The sequence below is a fragment of the Anabas testudineus genome, chromosome 14, assembly GCF_900324465.2.
Source record: "Anabas testudineus chromosome 14, fAnaTes1.2, whole genome shotgun sequence".
Taxonomy (NCBI): domain Eukaryota; kingdom Metazoa; phylum Chordata; class Actinopteri; order Anabantiformes; family Anabantidae; genus Anabas; species Anabas testudineus.
This window is the reverse complement of record NC_046623.1, coordinates 6,587,656-6,604,451: the sequence shown is the minus strand read 5'-3', so window position 1 is coordinate 6,604,451 and position 16,796 is coordinate 6,587,656. Positions and strand designations below refer to the sequence as shown.

At 39.6% G+C, this 16,796-nt stretch overlaps 1 protein-coding gene across 3 annotated transcripts in view; it reads left to right on the top strand.

Moving 5' to 3' along the window:
• LOC113170189 (seizure protein 6 homolog) overlaps positions 1-16,796 on the top strand; it is a 78,747-nt gene that overhangs the window by 29,272 nt on the left and 32,679 nt on the right. For all 3 annotated transcript variants that reach the window (XM_026372165.1, XM_026372164.1, XM_026372163.1), the window contains exons 2-3: positions 13,516-14,265; positions 14,724-14,845. In XM_026372165.1, coding sequence (XP_026227950.1) covers positions 13,516-14,265; positions 14,724-14,845 — 872 coding nt within the window. The remainder of the gene's footprint in view (positions 1-13,515; positions 14,266-14,723; positions 14,846-16,796) is intronic.

The following is a 16,796-nucleotide window of genomic DNA, read 5'->3' as shown; positions in this document are numbered from 1 at the left end:
GTTCGTGCTGCAGCTCACGCGCCAATTAATGCTCATCCTGGCTCTCCTTGAGTTCAGTTTGGTCCAGATGGTGGCCAGTCAATCATGCCTCACATGCAAAAAAAAAAAAAAAAAAACTCCATAAGATGTATACAACATCAAGTATAAGCATGGAGTAGCACGGAAAACGATCCAGTATCATTTCTTATTCTTAACTGGCTTTAGACCTTGGGTCTCTGGCTCTTGCCTATAATTTATTATCCTACTGTACAAACAAACTCTTATTTTGAAAGCCTTTCTTTCCTTCTACTACTCACAGAGCCGACGTCCTACGTGTAGCAGTAGATATTTTTCATCAACAGACACTCAAATTAAATCATGTAATTACTTTCCATATAGTATTGTTCTTTTTTTTTCTGGAGGAATTTGTAATGTGCGCTTGGGATTCCGTCAGTCTGGTTCGAATTCACAGGATACAAGACAGACACGACGAGAAAGACAAAAGCTGGCGTGCGCCTCTTTTGTTTCCTTCATTTAAACAAAAAACTCTAACGCGAACACACAGTTTACTGCCAAACCAAACTCTTTTGGTTTCTGTTTTCCTTTTTTTTTCTCTGCGCTCTTCTCACTGAGGTGGGTGGACTCAGATGTAAAACGATGATGTTACATAATTCTGAGCCAGAGAAGCGACTAATTCATTTATTAATATGTGCAGAACACATATTTTCCATGTTTATTGGATTACAGGACACATCGCCAGTCTTTGCAACTGACACCTCATATTTGACAACGTAAAACTGAATTATCTGTCCAGTGTTTGCCTCCAACTACAATATTGTTTTTGACTAATAAGTCAGTCATTATACAATAGTGTTGCTTGCAAGGATTTATAATTAATAGAGCCGGATTAATGAAGTGAAACTTTAATTCCACCCACACAACAGTTTAACAGCATGACGAAGGCTGAAAATCTATATTAACTGTGATATGAGAAGAATGAATGACTGGACAGTAAAATTTATTTCCCAGCCCCTTAAATCCATTCAGGCTAAACCACTTTAATTTTCACTCTTTTATTTATTTATTTATTTATTTATTTATTTATTTTTCACTTGGTGCTCCTCTACACAGATTTGCTCTTGCGCCACATGTGTTTGTAGATCCTCTTAGGGTAGCCAGGCTTGAAATCCAATTTTGGTGAAGCTATAAAGAACATAAAAAAAAAAAATAACTAAATAAATAAATAAATGAAAAAAAAAAAAAAAAAAGTTTATAAAGTGTGATGATTCTTTTCATTACTCAGGAGGCAGTGGCAAACAACTTGGCAACCTCGATGCAGTGATTCTGTCCATGTGGGTGCTACTGAGATCGCACAATGAAAATCAACAATGTTAATGCAAAGCTCTTTTTTTTTTTTTTTAAAGAATAACAGCTGCTTGCTAAGAGACTTGTTCATCATCCGGGTTGGTTTTTTTTTTTTTTTTTTTTTACCATCTGCCAGTGCTTCAACTTTATTGGTTCCTCTGATGTCCCTCTCAGTTACCTGGTGTGGCAAATTGCGGCACTTCATAACAAACCTGCTTTTGCACCGTGAGGCGGGGCCCTCCGTTCCTGGGAGAAATTTAAATAATATCAGAGCAGATTAGTTCGAGCCTCTCAGTCATACGTGAGCACGCTGATCCACCAGTCACAATTTATTAAAGCATAAGCTACAAGAAGTCACAAAAACTGTGATTTGCAGTTATTTAAAACAGACAGTAAAAAGGCACTTCAACTGTAAAACACTGTCCTACTGTAAAGTGGATGATTGCTTCAATAAAACAGAAATAACCTCAGTATTACACGTCAGTATAAAAAAAACTTTTGTTTTTATTCTCACCACAGTGACATGTTACCTGTAATGTGATCCAGTCTTGTTTTGCAGGGTATTCAAAGTCTTCATAACACAATTTTAATCAAAAGGATCATTTTGAATTCGTGTACTTAATATGTCCTTGATGTATTATTTTCATACGTGCAGCAATAGATGTGGAGCGCATAGAAACGTACTTCACAAGTGTCTTCATGAGCTGTTCTCTAACAGAAGCATGACAAAAATGCTAAAACTGGCTTACTGTATGACCTCTATGGTTTTTTCAATCTGCCTCTGCTGCACGGCTTAGCAGCTTCCTCATATCTCTTCTTATTGTCAATGACAATTTTGTGTTTTATTTTATCCTCCAGGACCTTATCTCCCCTTCAACCTTTTGAAGGGGAGATAAGCTCAAACTTAGATTACCACACGTGACTGGCTATTATACTGACCAACAGTTTGTTTTTTTTAGAGAGGAGGGCTGTTGATCCACTGTTTACTTGTTGTTCTTCTTCTGCAATGCAACAGATCCTGCCGCATTTGTTTCTCGGATTTGAAGACTAGACACTTGCTGTGACATACTACTGAGAAACATCAACACATACAAACATGTTGAGGACTAGGGTAAAGCACCAGTTTTATATTACAACACTGGTGCCAGTGCTGTGATACGTTCCCGGCACTAAGTTCTTTATAGACACATCACAGCAACACAAGGACATGTGTAATGTGCACTTTTACCGTACAAACGCAGGTTCTACCACTGCGAACGCAGTGCTTCTCAGCTCTAAAGGGCCCCATATGTATCAGACCGCTACAGGAAGCATCATCATCTATCACTGTCAGTGTTAATATTGTTTCCTCTCACTTCCCAATAGGCAGCTTAGTGTTACGGTTTACAGCATTTATGTTTTCTGACTTGTGTACTCACAGGCCCTCACCTGGCTTTGCTCTCTGGCATCTCCCTGCCATAACACATAAAACTAATTTCAACATTACATGCAGCCAGCATATTAAAATGCCTCTGCTTGAAGAAATCTTCCTCTCCCTTTTTTCGCTCTCTTTCGTCACTCCCTCCGGGTTTGAGGTTATTATGGTTTGTGTTTTTCTTTCGTTCCTTTTTTTTTTTTTTTTTTTGGTTCTTGTTTTGCGACTGCTTTTATAAATGCTCGTGTGTTTCATTTCATTTAATGCAGGTGGAAGATGACAGCAGTCCTATTGCAATCGATTAGGTTTCCGAATGCTTGAAAAAGTATTTCATTGTTATAGAGAAAGAAGTATTGATAAATGTGCATACAACTGCTATCACTATTGTCTGAGACTAATACCTCACCACAATGATGAGTAGAAATTATTTGAAAACGTGACAATGTGCTAGTTTAATGTAGCTTGAGCCTCTGCAGGGAAGCTTCTGTTTTCTGAAGGCATCCAAAAGATTCTACAAAAATGTAAAAATGAAATATTGACAAGAAGGCTGAACGCACTAAAACCGAAGGCTCTAGCGTAAGAAATGCAGTCCTGATCCAAACCAGAACAATGGATTCTAGTTGCTTTTCTATGTTTAGGTCATTTCACTTAGATGCAATTTTCCAGTGTGTGCCTGTCATGTTTAGAGTGAAGAAAATAACATCCCCCCTGACAAATGATAAACTAATGATGGGTTTTCTATCTAGCAGCATCACTTGCTTCAGCAAAGTGCACAGAAAATACTTGTGCCGTTCACACTGCCCTGATTCGGGCAGATGTAAGTGTCAAAAAAGTCAGGTTTTTTTTTTTTTCTGAAAGTCTCCTCTACCCACCCTTTCCAACCAATCCAGTAAATACACGGAGGTCAAGGTTCACACTTGAATGCGATTGCTGCTGCTCTCCTTTCCAGTGCTATTACAGTAAACTCACCTTTTGCCTCTTATTCACATCCACGTTTTTGAACATGAAAAAGCGAAGGCAAACTGTTAGGACACGTGCAAAAAAACAAAATAAAAATAAAAAATTGTGTTTTGTAGATGAAATTCTAGTGAGAACCATGAATTTGCTCTATGTAATATCTTAGTATTAGCAGTCATTGGTGAATCATAATATTCACATTCTGACTGTCTAATAAGCTTTTTATGGCAGCATATGGAAATTAGCAGCCTGAAGCAAAGATCTGAAAACTAAGACCACAATTTAAGAAAACACCAACCAAATGTTCAGCTGGGTTTTCAGGGTGTGTGTAATATTTTTCCTCTAAACACGAGTCAGCAAACATTGCTATTTTAATGGCTCGCTGTTCACTTTTGACCACAACATGATGTTGCTTCTGAGTAACGACACAAATTCGGTGTATTGTCAAATGCGAGCGCGTCTGCGGGTTTGATACACAAGGGAGGCACAGGGTTGGTGTTAAAACAGCATTTGCAGTGTGTGTCTGTGCGCAGCCAAGCGGTGCGTGCATGCGGGTGTGCTTCCCTCAGCAGCACAGATCATAGGAGTGGTGCTGTACTGTATGTGAAACTACAAAGGGATAGACAAATGGAACAGCTGGTCAGGTGAGAACTGAGGTACAAGGTAAACTGTGCTGGGGCTTAAGTCTGGACTTAAATAGACACAGAGACAGTGTCTGTTTTACTGAGAATGCCAGGAGGCTTATTTCCAAAAGAAAGGTGACGCTGCAGCACAGTGTGTGAGGCAACACGACTTCTAGTTTGCATGAGTGCTATGCAGAATATGAAGAGTGATAAGAAAGTTGAGTGGAGGAATTTGGGTAACTGTGAAGTATGACACAGCCACAGTGAAGCGAGCTGCAGGCCTGACGCTGGATTTCTTCATTGTCGTCGATACTGTATACGTTAAAGTCAGGTTAATTGTATTCCAATCGGCGTCTTCTTCCGTCTTGATTTCTTTTTTTCTTCCATCCTGCTGAGCTGAACAAAACATACAGCTCAACTTTATTAACATCAACACAAAATCACTGTGTTTGTTTCCAAAGCAAAACCCGAATCAATGACAAATGTCCTCAGTTTCTCTTGCTGGCACTTTGTTTTTCCTAGTTTTTCCCCAGCAAAATTAGTTGAGATTAAATTTGTCTGTGGATGGCCTGCAGATGATTCAGTGCTGTCGCAAAAGCCCCCCCCCCCATATGAGATACAGAGCATTGGTAAGTGTAATCGCCTACATCGGCGCGTCAATATGTCAGTGTACGACAAGTATACAGATGCTGTTGAAAATCTTTCACTGGGGTCTTTTAGTGGTGTTTTCCTTTTGCTGATGGAATAGTTATAGGGGCCGGGAAATCGTTTGGAAATCAAGAGGCTTTTAAATTTGCTGCTAATGGCCGTGCTGTCAGAAGGAGAGGCAGATATACAACCTGCAGCCTTAGAGAATGGTCTTCAAAGTATAACCTGACTCTGCTTAGGTTGACATTATGTATGTTTGCTTCTACGACTAAATAACGATAACTAATACAGGGCAAAGCCCAAAGAGAGCTACAGTATATTGTCCTTATTAAACGTTTCTATGGCTAATCCTATTTCACAACTGCTGTGGAAACACACAGCAAATTTCTAACACCGCGGTAATCCACTACAGTTTTCAAAGTTGTAAGTCTTGGTTCACCCACAGCTCTCTAATTGACTCCACCATGGAGTAAATGAGAAGAAAATGAAAAGATAAATTACTCTAATGGAAGGAAATGAAGTGTGAAAAAGAGACATTCCTTCCAATATTTCCTAGGATGCACCATCTTGGTAAATTGAAATACAAAAAAAAGGATGTGGCTTATAAAGTATGTGTAAGACAGATTTTTCCATGATTACAGAAAATGATGCAATTTTAATGATAAGTATTTGTACAACAAGTCGTGAACTCGTTCATTCTTTAGATCCTGGGCAGAATGAAATGAAAACTTGAGATTTGTCCAGAAGTGGCGAAGCAGGGATAACTCTGGCAATGGGAATACGTACTGATTTGAGCTAAATTATAGATTATAAAACCATTTACTGACAATTAAACTACTTCAACCCTTTGGCGTAGAATTCAGATTTGTTTAATGCTGTCCCATTTACCCCCAGCAGCTTTGGTGCTTTCCAATAGATTTCATGCAAATAGTGGTGCTGAGTAGCTCTGTTTTTGTTCTGCTCCAGCTTAAAGGTCAGGTCTTATGAGCTTCCCAGCACCATTAAGACACAGTTTGTTTAAAGCCTGTCTGAAGGACAGTGCTCAATGAACCAGAACACGGAGAGGCCATAATAAATGAAAGGGAAAACTTATGGTTCCGCTCAATGAAGTCAAAGGGCAGATGGAGGATAAGGGTGTCTCATCTCAACATGCTGCTATTCTCATGACTCAAAAAGAACCAATGCGACAGAAAAAGGGAAATCTTATGCTTCAGAATTGCAAGCTCTGCACTGTCATGGATGCGCTGTTCTTGTTTTTGGGGTATAATTTACAGCGTGAGGGACGAAATTGTGACCTTTAGTTTTTTGAACGGCTTGTTCCTCCACCCAGTGCCCTCTTAATTAAATTTTCTTTATTTACTTCCTGCTACCTTTTTTCTATTTATTTCCCCTTTCATGCATCTTTTACACCCACAAACTAAAGTAAATGATCAATTCATTAAGTTGACTAATGGAATCATTTATCAGTTTCACCCCATTATTTCCTATAGTCTTTCATCTTCGTTACACACACACACACACACACACAAAAAAAGAAAAGAAAAAAAAAACTAGTAGAAACTGCACATACTGTGGGAATCACAGCAAATTTTACTAACAGGAATTTTTCACCTTAGGTGTTAGAATAAATTAATGAAAGCAAACCTCCACTGAGGACCCTTAGAGAAGTCAGAGTGATGTGAAGACGTGGTATCTGTGCCCAGCGGAAGCTGCTTATTGATTTGCTTGTCTAGTGGCTCTCTGTAATAATAAGGAAATAAAGCCCTTGGATATAAGGAGATTGATGTCAATCAGCAGCCTGCCTCAAGTGTGCCCTGTCCCATCCTATTAGTGCTCTAGAGTGTTCACTGATGACTCCATTGATATGCAACTGAAGTGAGGAGCCTGTCTGTTGCCATCTTGAGGAGGAATCCCCCAAGACTGCTCCCTCTGTCATGTTAGCCAGTGTTGACTGGGACATTGTCACGCAGCCGTCGAATCCATCAGGGCAGAGCATGCGCTTGTACCTCTACTCTAGAGGTCTCACATAATAAGGACGGCTGGACATCTGTCATTAATATCGGCTCAGTACAGGAGAGATTAATAGCCGTGAAGACGTTTTAGAATTTTAGACGCCTCGTGCAAATGGTATTTGCTACGGTTGATGTTTTTCTTAGAGAAAAACAAATGGACAATCAATTTGAGCCCAACACCCAATTCATTCTCACAATATATCCTGCACATTGTTTTTAGGATTTATAGACGGGCTACATGTCTTTAAAACATTTTTAACCACATGAATAGGCATTTCCAGAAGAGACCAATGAGAGAAAATCTCCATGGGCTTGACAGAAGACAGCTAGACTAGTGTGACTACTACATCCACCTCTGTATTACACTATCACGTATGATTTTTCTACATCAGTGACTAGAAGACGATTGCATAAGTCACCTGAGTTTTAAAATAGTGATAACCATTAGCATTAAGGTTTGTATGACATTATTGCTGGATGTGATGGGGCATAAGGACACAGTGGGTTCCTTTAGAAACACATGGCCATTTTCCACACTCATAGGACCATTTGATTCCTCCGAGGCCCTGACATAAATATGCTCTACTGAATGTGCTCACGGAGGCAACATTTCACTAACTAAATTTCCCAAAGGACAGTAAATGGTATTTTATTGTATTTGTGCCACTGCTCAGAGTAAGATAACAGTAATCTCATTTCATCGTGGTAATTACCACCTTTAATTTATGAACTAGCTCTAATTAACCAGCCAGTAATAGGTGATGTTAAGCAGTTGCCCACAAAACCTCCTGAGTATACAAAACATTATAACCACTAGGAGTAAAGTATAACTTAAAAAAGAAATAGCATTTCTGTAATCTCTTTGTTTGTTCAGTGCTTGGGACACTTGCTTTTGTATATAGAGTGAAATATGATAGCACGATACCGATTCTGTGAACCTGACAGATCACATGAAGATCACTTTGCTCTGACACTACACTGGTTATATCAGTACACCACAGTACATCTATATCTGACTGGAGTCCTTCAAGCACAATAAATTTAAATTGGCTGCCAGTAGGGTGTGATTGGATGGAAACAGGTGAGAACAGGGCCAGTCCGTGTTTCTTTTAAGGGGATCTGGGTTTAAAAAGTGAATCAAATGATTGTAATTTAAGCATTTGTATTAGTGTTACTGATGGTTTTGCTCTTATAGTAGTGATTATTTTTCTAAATGATGAGATTGAAGGATTGTGAAACATTTATTGCAGCACATACTTGATAGCAGCTTAATGAATACAAGTTATTTTTAAAAGGAGGAATTGATTTTTAAACTACATTAACAAAAAAATGAATTGGGATATATTCTTCGAAAGCGATTATACTGGTGGATTTCAGTTTAATGATGCTGAAGTATGCAGGACTTTCTTTGTAAATATATTTGCTCATCCATCATTATACAGAATGTTATTTTAACGTGTTGTTGTCTGTTGTTCATATGTTTTCTGCACATGAACAATGACAGGGTAAATTGCCTGCCATGTTCAAAATCTGGTAAAGGGAAGGAACCAGTACTGGCCAATCAGATTCCACTGGGGCGTTGTTGCCATCCGGGTGCAGCCTCGGGAAAGAAGCTTGTTACATGCTTCTCAAAATTTACATTTAGAAATCATCTTTTTTTTTTTTTATTGCTTTCCGTGCCCTGCAATTACAGTTTGTCTTATGACCACTGTGCTTTCTCCCCATTGCATTTTTCATTGAGCTTATTTTAGTATAAATATGTTATTATCTTATTTATCTCAGTTGCCAAGCAACAAAAGGTATAATTCACATAATTTACAGAGTAGATTAATGATCAGTGACTCTCACGCAATAAATATTTTATCATATTTGCAAACAGTCTGACTTGATGAGATTCATACATGCCTTCGCACTCAACAAATAACACTGAAAATTCAGTTATGAGTGACATTCTCTGAAACCTCAGCTGTAAACATCCAATTAAGGTTCAGAGATGAGAACAGTATAGTAGCCGTACTTTCTCCTCTGTAATCACCACAGTGAGGTCTCCAACCTGTACACATAGATCCTGTATTGATCTGTGTATGAGAAACTCAGGTTTAACCCAGTTCTCCATCCTCACTCTCCACTCTCTCACTCGATATTTCGACTGAAGGGCAGCGACTGGGTGGTCAAAAGCGGACCAACACAGATAGAGACATTGAGTGCAACAAAGATAAGAAAATAAGAGGCAGGGGGAAAGTTACCAGTTCGATGCGGCAATAACGATAATTCTGGCAAAAGGACAGTACCCAAGCTTTATCATGCAGCATGTGTGTGTGTGAGAGTCCTCTATAGTTTACAATTATGAGGAGGGGGCAGCTTTATGTACTTAAATCATTTATGAAGACCTTCTTTTACACGCTCTATTCTCTCTGGTAGTGAGACATGTCAAATATGCTTAGCTTGCCTTTATAGCACGGCTTCGGTTGCTCTTGTTGTGACAGAATAAGGCTACAAGGAAATGTTTCTCCTCCATCTTAGAACATCAAAAGGTCTTTGAATTGCTTCTGTCGCCAAGAAAGATAAATGTGGTTGTTACAGCTGCCAGTAAAATGTAAAACCATGTGTCAATTCTGTCAGCCTGGGAGAGGCTTTGTAACAAAATTGTTTACTCTTACTCTCGAATAGCCCGATCAAACTTTTATTAGTGTGCTGGGTGGTGGTAAAACGACTCTGCATTAGCAAAATGTTACATTGGGCTTGCAAGTTTTATGAGCAAAGCAGAGCTTCTCCTGTGGCACAGTTAATTTTGACATGTATTCATATGCAATTTCTCGCTTGAAATTTAAATGTTTGTTTCTTGCGATGGGAATCCTTACAGAGTCGATAAAGACAAAATTTGCCTCCCGGTGAACATATTTAAGCATCTGTCTCATGTATAGTAAATCAGCTTTGCTAGTAATCAATACGGCTGAAAAGAATCAGTCAATCGTACAGTATGGGAGCTCCATAATTTAATCAGGGGGATTAAACACGTACAGACAATAGACTGAATGCCCATGAACTTCACCATGACCAGAAGATGTATTATTTGATTCAGCGGGGTGGTGGAGCTAGAAAATTGATAGAGCATTTCAAGGTATAAACATTTACAGCATGTGGAAGAAAGCATGTGAGATAAAGTGACACGATGCTATATTTAATTTAACATGAGGACAAATGTATAGCCTTAACATATTAACCGCCTCTGAATAACCTTTTTAAATGAATCTTACATCTGTCGTGACCTCCAGCTGAGGCTCCTTCATCCTCTTGGAGGGCTGTAGCTAATAGAAACACTCACCATGGCAATATCTCACTCATTTGCTGCCTGTGTCAACAACATCCTTTCATCTATAAGCATGAAAAACGTGCTGACAGCTTTTCTGCCTCATTAAGACAAACTGTCATGCAGAATGCAAGCTAATTAAGGTGTCAAAGCAGGCTGCATTGTTTCATGTAGACACATGTGCATAGACACGTAAGAGGATTATATCTTAGCTATTATCCATGCTATAATTCAAAATACATTTGTGTTTTGCTAATATTCCCTACCTTTGGTTTGCAGATTAGCCATAGAATACACAGCTGTGCATAGGGAAACATTAAGGCAAAAGGTAAAGGTGAAACAGATCTGAAAATTGGATGCAAAGAGAGAAAGATGGAGACAGCCGCGATGCTGTCATGAAAGAGAGAATTCACAGTGGGCTGTAGTATTATTAGTCAGCTCATCTCACCATCCTAAAAGGATGGTGATTGCCATAGATGTTTCATTTTTGTCCAGCGGTACCCAGAGAAATACATTATAGTCCCACCTCTATTTCAGTGAGATAGAAAGAAATCCTGCCAAAACAGACCTTGAAACAGCAAGTCAGCATTAGAATTTCAAAACATCCAAAAAATCCCTTTTTCTACATAAACGTTCATCAACGAGGCAAAAAAGTCTTTGTTGTCATCGGAGTATGGATAGGGCTAACTAGCAGCCAGCTGGAGAACATTTGATCATTTCAGGATAAATGTCCTGTGAAAGCCGCTAAGGACATGCGAAAGGAGTTCATCTTTGCTGATGTTTACACTGTCTGGAGCGTTTAAGGATTTGCAGTGGTGGGAACCATCAAACCGCCAGATTTCCCCCTAAACAACCAATGTGAGGAAAATGTAGCAGATAATGGGGTAAATATGGCACTCCTGGACTCACAGTGCAATCATTTGGCTGCAAAAACACTTACACTGCATGAGTTGGTTGGTCTGCCCGTCCTTGTAGGCCTGTTAAAAGATAGAGGTGAATTGACAGCGAGTTTTATTAGGCTGAACTGTTCCTTTATATTTGATTAGTCACCTTCTACCAGTGAGGAAACCTCCATAACTGTTTTTTGAATTAGTTGCCTGAAGCAAAGTGTCATTGTCTTATTTAAATGGGAGGCTCTTCTACTGCACAAATGCTGATAAGACAGATGTCACAAAGACATTTGCAGCTGACGTGCAGCTTTGATCCTTCCTGTCTTTAATTTAATAATCAGATTCATGTTGTTTATTTCCCATTTGTGGAAATATATTATTACGTTTGAAAGTTATTGTTTAATCAAATATTAAATGCATGCATCTGGCTGGGGTAGAACAAAAATGTTGTCACCAAACTCTAATGTTGTTTACGTGATTGTTTTGTTAAAGTCAGAGCTGTAGCTGTCTCTTAAATGGATTAGCTTGTTAATATGCCACGGTTACTCCAGGGGACATCTTTAATTTTGACTTATGTTGTAAAATGCCGGGTGAAGGATTCATGTTTGAACCTGTGTCAGCAATAATGAATTGCATGTTTTATGAGTCCTCACTGGTGATAGCCAGGGCCAGAGTATATTTTCAGGTTGTCCGTGTGTACGGCCAACTAATTCTTGTGATCACAGTATCTGCTGGAAAGGATATTCTTGAATTTCAGTACAGCTGTCCAAATTGGGTCCTTGATGAACTGAGTGTTTGGTGGCCATAGGTTTAAGGCCAATACCATAGAAACTGCGCCCGGTCCTTGATCGAGAATTATCTTTTTTTTAAGTCATTTTCTACAACTGTCTGCTTGGACCTAATGGACATGACAAACTGTTTAGGTTTTAGCTGTGAAAGGTCACATTTCAAGGTCACAGTCACCTAATGTGCATCTAATTCTTGTTGTGAACACGATTTCACAGGAACGCCTTGAGGGAATTTCTTCAAATGTAGCACACATTGTCACTCGGGGTCAAGGATGAACTGAATAGATGTCAGTGGTTAAAGGGTCAAAGGTCAAGGTCAGTGAGACCTCTTGTCCCGTCCTCTCTGTGCTATACCTCAGAAATGCTTGGAAAGAATTTCATTACATCTGGGACAAACATCGGCTCTGACTTAGGCATTTACAATGTCACCGGTTAGCAGAGGCATACAACTGCAGCGCTGTAGTTCTAGCTACAGTATATCAAGTAAACTGTTTTGGACAATAACAATTAATTAGAGTGTGGGGAAAAAGGAAAAACAAGTGATTTAGTATCTGTTTATTCAGATCTCCTATGCAGTGCAGCAACATTTCTGATCCAACATAATTTACTGTCCTATAACTCCTGTTTGTTCTCATTCTAATCTTTTAATCTGGATATATATTATTATTATTATTTATTTTGTTTATTTGTGGTTTACTGACTATTCATTGGTTGAGTCCTTTTCATGTGGAACTTTTATCAATGCCTGGTGTGTGTCTTTGGGAAGTTGGAGAAAAAAAAAAAGATGGAATAAGAAAAGTAGTCTACAAAAGGAGCCTTTAGAAAAACATGTCATGTTAACCCTTCTTTATTCCACAATGAGCTAGACAAATTCTGCTCAGTGTTTCTCTGCACTGAGATTCCATTGCCTGCAGTGTGTGAATTTGTCTTTCATAATAAACTGGCTTTGTGCAGGCTGGGACTCACGACTGTCAATATTAATCCACACGACTTTTAAAAGAATGTCCTTCATGGAGGCTCAGTGAAATGTACAGTCTAGTAAATGTAGTGAAATACTGAAAGAGAACATGATGTCCTGATTTTACCGCTGAAAACGCTCTTAAAAATAAACTGTAAATTATTATACATGCATCATACAAACTGTACATTATTTGCAGTGACCTACATAGATAGTTTTGCTATTATTAAAGTCTCTATAATTGATACTAAAAACGTTATCCTACGCCATCGTCCCTACCCCCAAAAACCACACACACACACACACACACACATATGCTCACATTCACATGTACGTGCATAATGAACTCATTAAAATAGCAGCTTAATATGTGTGGAAGAATTATACAAGGGGACAGACTCTCACCTCATTAGGCATAATTTTGGTAGATTATAGGCTGGCAGAGTTGATGATTCTATAATGAAACTGTCAAAAAGATGCACTGCTCTGTACTGAATGTTGCCTTTGTAGTTCACTGGACTGCAATATTTTGCCTAACACAACCATATTATCTTCATTCATTTCTTCGCAGATCCAAAGGAGAGCAACGGCATCAATAAGAGGACACTGGACCCAGATAGACCCATTGCTATGTTCACGCAATCATCAACACAGGACACAGAGAGTGAACTCCACTCGGTCACCACAGTCTCACCGGTGAACATCCCCAACCACCAGCCTGTCTTCAAGGACATGCTGCTTCATGAGCACCTACTTACAAGGAACTTCCAGGGGGATCAGCACTTTTTTAGGCGGGATGGCTCTGTGGCTGCGTATCCCACCATGCCGGGCTCTGTGTCAGTGTCAGATGAAAGAGACCCTGTCACTCAATTAGTTCCCCATGAGGATGCTCCAGCCTTCTCAGACATTGCCACTACTGCCACTGTGGCTGCCACTTCCCCACTAACCACATTTTCTCCCACAACACCCAGGCCACCCATGTCTCTTCCTCAAAAGAAGTCCTCTAAGGAGAAGGCCAGTAGGGCAGACAAGTTGGTAGAGCCAACAACAGACTCCCTCACCACTCAGATGGCACCAAATAAAAGAGTTTCAGACCCAGGGGCTTCCTCGTCCTCACAGAGGAGTCAACCTCAAAGCTGGAGTGCTTTTCCTGTAGAGACCACGTTTGCACCCTCCTCAGCGAGGATGGAGAAAGGGGAAGTTAGGGAAACTCCAGTGAAGTACAAAAGCAACACAACTGAAGTGTCCCAAGTAGAAGATACCACCACAACTTCCACAACCGTCATCACAACCACCACCATTACGGTCACGCAAACATCAGGTAGGAATGTTGTGTGGCTCTCAAAGATACACTGAGAGGAATGACTCGATAACTTTGACATAATTAGTAGCAGCTCACTTTTCCCTGGTGCTGCAAATTTGAAATTCAGAATACCTTCCCTCTTAGATTTAACATTTCAATTCTAGAGGACAAGAAAACAATGCATGAGCCCATAAACATCACTGCTGTTCATTTTGCATGCTGCACACAGCTATTCATCTCTCCACCAGGGACAACAGAATTGCTCATGTGTCAAAAACAATCTGATTTTTCCTGATGTGCCCTGTCTGTCCTTCCCACTGGCCACAGAGGCCTGAAGGCCCAGATGAGCAGTGTCGGAGAGAAAATCTGCAGAGATAGTTAGAGGGTTACAGGGCCACAGAGACACAGGTGGGCTGTCAGAAAGATCAGTGGTCCGGGAAAAAGGGAATCACTTTTCTTTTTACTGTCTCCCACAGAGCCATGCAGTCTGAATTTCACTGACCCTGAGGGTACCATCGAAATCCTGCAGCAACTTGAATCTGGAGTGGAGTGTAACTACTTGGTTACTGTATATCTGGGATATGGCATTGAGGTTCAGGTCAGTGTTAATGTTTCCACTAATTAGTACACTTTAAACAACAAGAGGCAACTGATGAACTAAAGTACAACATTACATTTTTGTATTCACACCACTACATGTATTGACAATGTTAGTTTAAGTTAACATGGCAAGCAAGCAGTTACTTCTTTACACATCCAATAGATATGGGACAACAATAGCAAATAGTTTCTGACCACCCAGTAAAAATCCAATACTTAGTGCTCTACTTCCTGCTCCACTTAAAGTACTAGAGCAGTGAGACTGAACCAAAACAGTAAGGTTGCTGCTGTAAAACCAGAACATTGAGCTGAAAGTTGCACAATTATGACTAAATATTGAACATAGACTATATTATATGTATAGTCCAGATTATATAGACTGTATTATAGATTGTAGACACTGCTTAAGAAAAAAGTTAACTAATGTAGCAGGGGGAAAAAAAAAGGATTTATTCAAGCACTGAAGAGCAGTGACATATTTTGGCTTAGTCTTAGCTGTTACAGTGTTCGCTGTTCTTGTGTGGGTTGATGGAGATAGACAGCCAGCAAATTGCTTGGGTAAGTAGGTGGATGGGGGCACAAGTGATGGGGTCTGTCTCAGGTTGAATGTTTGCTTGCTAAGTCTTTTCACAAAAGGTTATAAAAATTAACTGTCAGTGAGTGTGTGTGTGTGTGTGTGTGTGTGTGTGTTCCTTGGCATTTGCAATTCCTCAAACACCTCATTTACCACTGGAGACTTTAAAATGTGTGAGCTTTGTCTTGCTGCCTCTGGAGGGCTAAGATAAGTCTTGACAGAGTATATGTTTGAGAGTGTGTTTTTCTCTGAAAGCTTCCTCTGGGTAAGTTAAGTAAATCTTGAACCCCTTGTAAGTGCAGACACACTCACCTGCACATGTGCCTTTTGCATCATGATACATCAACTTTCCAACTTTCACAGCGTCTTCCAGAGCATTTGGAAGAAAAAAAAAAAAAACTTTTTTTGGAGAGTCTAAAAACTGCAGCCGTTAAAAGGAAAGCATATAGACAGTTTATCCTCAAACATCGACCAGATTCGATGAAGAAAATGGAGGAATCTCTGTGGATCAGCACCACAGTGTGAACAGATGGGGCCACTGTCGCCCTCCCTCCTACAGCTAATCTGATAGTGATCTGATGGCAAACTATACAGACAACTGCTTGGCATGGCTGGAGGGAATGGGGAGCCGTGGTCTCTTTTCCCGGCAAAGATAGAAACTGTCTGAAGATGGAAAGATAGAAATTGAAGTCAAGCATGTGTCATATATTCTCATCAGCAGTGTGTGGAGCTTCTCGGCCTGGAGACTTTCCAGGTCTCAAGGTTTTTAAAGAAATGAAGGAGCTCACAAAGTAGCACTGTTGAGAAATGTTACGTTACTGTCATGTTCTGAGTGTTTTTACATTTGGAAGCTATTTAGTTCTCAGCATTTCACAATTTCCAACCTCCTCACTCATCTGTGTTTAATTCTTTATTAAATTAAATTAATATTACATTTATTTCTTAATTAAAGCAAGCAGATGGAGATGGGTACACATTTAGCTAATGGTAATGGGATTCATCTGATATATATACTGTAGGTTAAATATTTCTATATTAATTTAATCCGTTTTCTGATGAGTTTATCTGTCATTGTCAAATTGTGATCTCTATAGGAATGACACACCTTTTTCTGGTCGGCTGAATTTTGATACAATTTAAAGTGCCAAACATTAACATGGGGACCGTGCTTATGCTCCACATTTCAGAGCGGAAGGGGCATAGGAGAGACATTATGGTTGAAATGCATGCTCCTGTTTTGGCAGCTGGCCTCCGTTATGGAAGGCAGTCATCATTAAAGCAGACAGACCAGCAGTTTGCAAGGGTGAAGGAAGGAAATTGGGTAAGAGAGAAACTGAAGGACAGATGCAATGACTGTATAATAATGTTGGTCTAG